At 40.6% G+C, this 5,287-nt stretch overlaps 1 protein-coding gene across 1 annotated transcript in view; it reads left to right on the top strand.

Moving 5' to 3' along the window:
* Positions 1 to 5,287, top strand: part of PAPPA (pregnancy-associated plasma protein A, pappalysin 1) — a gene marked incomplete at its 5' end in the record, with an annotated part of 265,764 nt that overhangs the window by 241,627 nt on the left and 18,850 nt on the right. Inside the window, one exon of the mRNA XM_010835189.1 lies at positions 824 to 922. Coding sequence (XP_010833491.1) covers positions 824 to 922 — 99 coding nt within the window. The remainder of the gene's footprint in view (positions 1 to 823; positions 923 to 5,287) is intronic.

Below are 5,287 nucleotides of genomic sequence, written 5' to 3'. Positions count from 1 at the left end.
CTTCTCCTCCTGCCCCCAATCCCTCCCAGCATCAGAGTCTTTTCCAGTGAGTCAACTCTTTGCATGAGGTGGCCAAAGTACTGGAGTTTCCGCTTTAGCATCATTCCTTCCAAAGAAATCCTAGGGCTGATCTCCTTTAGAATGGGCTGGTTGGATCTCCGTGCAGTCCAAGGGACTCTCAAGAGTCTTCTCCAACACCACAGTTCGAAAGCATCAATTCTTTGGTGCTCAGCTTTCTTCACAGTCCAACTCTCACATCCATACATGACCACTGGAAAAACCATAGCCTTGACTAGACGGACCTTTGTTGGCAAAGTAATGTCTCTGCTTTTAAATATGCTATCTAGGTTGGTCATAACTTTCCTTCCAAGGAGTAATCATCTTTTAATTTCATGGCTGTAGTCACCATCTGCAGTGATTTTGGAGCCCAGAAAAATAAAGTCTGACACTGTTTCCACTGTTTCCCCATCTATTTCCCATGAAGTGATGGGACCAGATGCCATGATCTTAGTTTTCTGAATGTTGAGCTTTAATCCAAGTTTTTCACCCTCCTCTTTCACTTTCATCAAGAGGCTTTTTAGTTCCTCTTCACTTTCTGCCATGTGCATAAGTGTCATCTGCATATCTGAGGTTAGTGGGCTAGTTAAGAGGTTTTAAAAATGGCCAACGTGATGATTTGTCCAAAAGGGTGTAGGGATTTGAAGCCAGGTAGGCTGACTCAGAGGTTTGTGAGAAGAAGAGAGACAGCTGAATATTTACAGAAGCCAGTCGCTGCTCACTCCAGGATGCTAATCAGGCCTCCCTTCTTCCTGCCTCTCTCCAGCCCTTCATGGGAGACAATTACTGTGATGCCATCAACAACCGCGCCTTCTGCAACTATGACGGTGGAGATTGCTGTGCTTCTACAGTGAAGACCAAAAAGGTAGGTAGGCCAGTGCGCCGCCCTCTGCAGCCACCCCTGCAGGTGTCTCCAACTTACTGGCCCATGATCACCCCTGGGTGTTGGACAACCCACTGTCCTGGTTGCGTCAGCACTCCCCTGCAAGCTTCACTGTGTTCTATTGCATTGTATTTCTCATTCTTTTACTCAGCGGTGGTGGGGGTTTAGTCACTAAGTTGTGTCTGACTCTTGCGACCCCATGCACTGTAGCCCCTCCAGGCTCCTCTGTCCATGGGATTCTCCAGGCAGGAATACTGGAGTGGGTTGCCAAGCCCTTCTCCATTTTACTCAGTAGTTGAGCTCCTATCATGTGCTGAGCCCTGAACTAGGTGTGGAGGTTCTTGGATGATCTTTGTAGACGAGGTCCCTTAACCTCAGCTTACAGTCAGGTATGGAAGCTGGCAAGTTGAAGAGCGATGCTTTTTAAAGGAAAGGACAGAGTTCCCTGAGGGTCCAGGCAAAGGGTTGGAGAAGACCCTGTGGAGGGATCTTCATCAATGCACACAACTGAGGGATGAGAAGGGGCAGGGAGGTGGCCAGGAGAAGTGTCTGGGGCAGGAGGCTGGCATGTAAAATCCCAGAGAGCACACATGTTTAGAGAGTGGCTAAAGCCTAGGGGAAGATGGAAGATGAGACATTCCTGACAAGGTAAATTATGACCTTTAAGCATTTAATAATCTCTTTCGTTGTCCACACCTGGAAAATTAGCAGGTGTGGTCTTGGTCACCATTTTCTTTGTTAGCACACTCGGATGTAGCGGGAGTGATTCGAGTGTTTATGGTAGAACTGGAGCATCCAGTTGGGATGTGGTGGCACCCACCCACAGAGGAGTGGCCACCTCCACCTTCCTCCCGGTGAGAGCTGCAACCACAGTTTGGGGCCTGAGCCAAGAGTTGGGAGAGAGGTGACCAGCCTGGCCCAGTGTGAGTTAAAAAGTATTCCTGTGACAAATGAGTTCATCGGGAACAGTTTCTATTTTCACGCTCATCTATATTCGAAGCTGAAAAATCATTTGACCCTCTCTCTCATTTTAAAGAGGGGAAACTGTTGTTGAGAGAGGAGGGGGCATAGACTCGTGGTCATTTCGGCTACAGAGCCCTCTGTGATGATGTGGTCCAGACTTTGCATTTCCTTAATGGGGATTCTGAGACCCATAAAGGAGGGATGATTTGTCCAAGGAAGAACAGCGAGTGATAGAGCAAGGTTCCTGGCTTCTATCCTCATCCCTTTGTATTGCAGTGTCCTTAAGACAAATTGTTCCTTCAAGAAAGATGCTCTGATTCTAAATAAAGGGGTAAACAGGGCAAGATCCAAGAAACACTCAAATTGGAGACCTGTCACTGCGTCTGTCGGTTGGTGCCAGTCTTACCTGATTGCGTTTGCTTTGCTGTGTATTGTTAGTATACTCAGTATATGGTTGTGATGTACAATAATTTATGAAACTATTTATCCCCAACTTTTGATTTTAACTTTTAGGTGATTTCATTTTCTCACAATGATAATGATGCGAATGAACATTTTTGCATGGAAATATTCTATAACTCTAATTATTCATTGACAGCTGATTCTTGGAATTGACATGAGGGGGATATAAGATGTGAGCATTTTTAATATTTTAATCTTATTGGCATGTATTTGGGTTTTGGAGTTTTGTTAGTTTCAGGTGTACAGTAAAGTGATTCAGTTATACACATAGTCCTTCTTTTTTAAGATTCTTTTCTCATCTAGATTATCATGGAATACTGCACAGAGTTCCCTCTGCTGTGCAGTACAGCCTTCTTGGTTATCTGTCTCACATCTATTAGTGTGTGTGTGTGTATTTGTCCCAAGCTCTCGATTTATCCCTCCCCTGCCATGTTTCCCTTCTGGTGACATAAGTTAGTTTTTGATATCTGTAAATCTGTTCCTGATTTATGAAAAAGTTCGTTGGTATCTTTTTAAAAATTAGATGCCACATGAGTGACATCATATTTGTCTTTCTCTGTCTGACTTACTTCACTTCTTATGGTAATCTCTAGTTCTATCCATGTTGCTGCAAATGGCATTATTTCATTCTTTTTTATGGCTGAGTAATATTCCAGTGCATATATGTACCACATCTTCTTTATCCCTTCCTCTGTCAATGGACAATTAGATGGCTTCCATGTCTTGGCTATTGTAAATAATGCTGCAATGAACAGTGGGGTGGATGTTTAGTATATTCATTTTGACAATATTGATTCTTCCAATCCAGTAACACAGTAGAATCTTCCACCTGTACCCTATCTGATTTCTTTCATCAGTGTCTTATAATTTTCAGAGTAGACGTCTTTTGTCTCCTTAGGTAGGTATTTTATTATTTTTGGTATGATAGTAATCGGGATTGTTTCCTTAATTTCTCTTTCTGATCTTTTGTTGTTACTGTATAGGAATGCGAGAGATGCCTGTGCATTTGTATCTTGCGACTTTACCACACTGATTGACTAGCTCTTGTATTTTTCTGGTGACATCTTTAGGATTTTCTATGTATATTTTCAGGTCATCTGTAAACAGTGACAGTTTCATATCTTCTTTTCCAATTTGCATTATTTTTATTTCTTTTCTCTGATTGCCATGGCTAGGACTTCCAAAACTACATTGAATGGAAGCGGTGCCAGTGGATTTCCTTGCCTTGTTCCTATCTTAGAAGAAACGCTTTTGGCTTTTTACCATTGAGAATGATGTAGCTGTGGGTTTGTCTTATACAGCTTTTATTATATGGAGTTCAAGTCCCACTTTCTGGAGGGCTTTTATCATAAATAGATGTTGAATTTTGTCAGAAGCTTTGTCTGTATCTATTGAGATGATCATATGGTTTTTATTCTTCAGTTTGTTAATGTAGTGTATCACACTGATTGATTTGCAGGTATTAAAGAATCCTTGCATCCCTAAGATAAATCCTGCTTGATCATAATGTATGCTCCTTTTAATGTATTTTTGGGTTTGATTTGCTAGTAGTTTTGCATCTATGTTCATCAGTGATATTGGCTGGTAATTTTCTTTTTTTGTGTGTGTGGTGTATTTTGTCTGGTTTTGGCATCAGGATTACGATGGCCTCATAAAATGAGTTTGAGAGTGTTCCCTCCTCTGCAGTTCTGGAAGATTTTCAAAATGATAAGTGTTAACTCTTCTCTAAATGTTTGATGGAGTTTTCTGTGAAGCCATCTGGTCCTGAACTTTTGTTTGTTGGAAGTTTTTTAATCTGTGTTTAAATTTCAGTACTTGTGATTGGTCTCTTCATATTTTCTATGTCTTCCTGATTCAGTCTTGAGAGGTTGTATCCTTTAAGAATTTGTCCATTTTTTTCTAGGTTGTCCAATTTATTGGTGAGTAGTAGTCTCTCCTGGTCATTTGTATTTCTGTTGTAACTTCTTTTTCATTTCTGATTTTATGGATTTGAGTCCTCTCCCTTTTTTTTCTTGATGAGTGTGCCTAAAGGTTTATCAATTTGCTTATCTTCTCAAATAATCAGCTTTAAGTTCCATTGATCTTTGCTACTGTTTTCATTTCTATTTCATTCATTTCTGCTCTGATCTTTATGTTTTCTTTCCTTCTGCTAACTTGGGATTTTGTTTGTTCCTCTTTAGTTGTTTTAGGTATAAGGCTAGGTTGTTTATTGGAATTTCTCTTGTCTCCTGAGGTAGGATTGTATTGCTATAAACTTCCCTCTTAGAAATGGTTTTGCTGCATCCCAGTGGTTTTGGATAGCTATGTTTTCATTGTTATTTGTCTCTGGGTATTTTTTTTCTTGATTTCTTCAGTGATCCATTGGTTGTTTAGTAACATATTGTTCAATCTCCATGTGTTTGTGTTTTTAAAGGTTTTTCCCCTAGTAATTGATGTCTAACTGCTAGCATTGTGGTTGGAAAAGATGTTTAATTTCAATTTTCTAAAATTTACCAAGGCTTGATTTGTGGCCCAAGATGTGATCCATCCTAGAGAATGTTCCACATGCATTTGAGAAAAAAGTGTATTCTGCAGCTTTCAGATGGAATGTTCTATAAATATCAGTTAAGGCCTGTGTTTCATTCTTGATTTTCTGTCTGGATACTCTGTCCATGTATGAGAGTAGTGTGTTAAAGTCACCCATTATTATTGTGTCTATTTCTCCTTTTCCGGCTGTTAGCACTTGCCTTATATATTAAAAGGCTCCTATGTTAGGCATCCGGTCCCATCACTTCATGGGAAATAGATGGGGAAACAGTGGAAATAGTGTCAGACTTTATTTTTCTGGGCTCCAAAATCACTGCAGATGGTGACTGCAGCCATGAAATTAAAAGACGCTTACTCCTTGGAAGGAAAGTTATGACCAACCTAGATAGCATCTTC

This window comes from Bison bison, unplaced genomic scaffold (genome assembly GCF_000754665.1).
Source record: "Bison bison bison isolate TAMUID 2011002044 unplaced genomic scaffold, Bison_UMD1.0 scf7180017864039, whole genome shotgun sequence".
Classification (NCBI taxonomy): Eukaryota; Metazoa; Chordata; class Mammalia; order Artiodactyla; family Bovidae; genus Bison; species Bison bison.
Note: the sequence above shows the minus strand (reverse complement) of the source record. Positions and strands in the feature narration are given on the sequence as shown.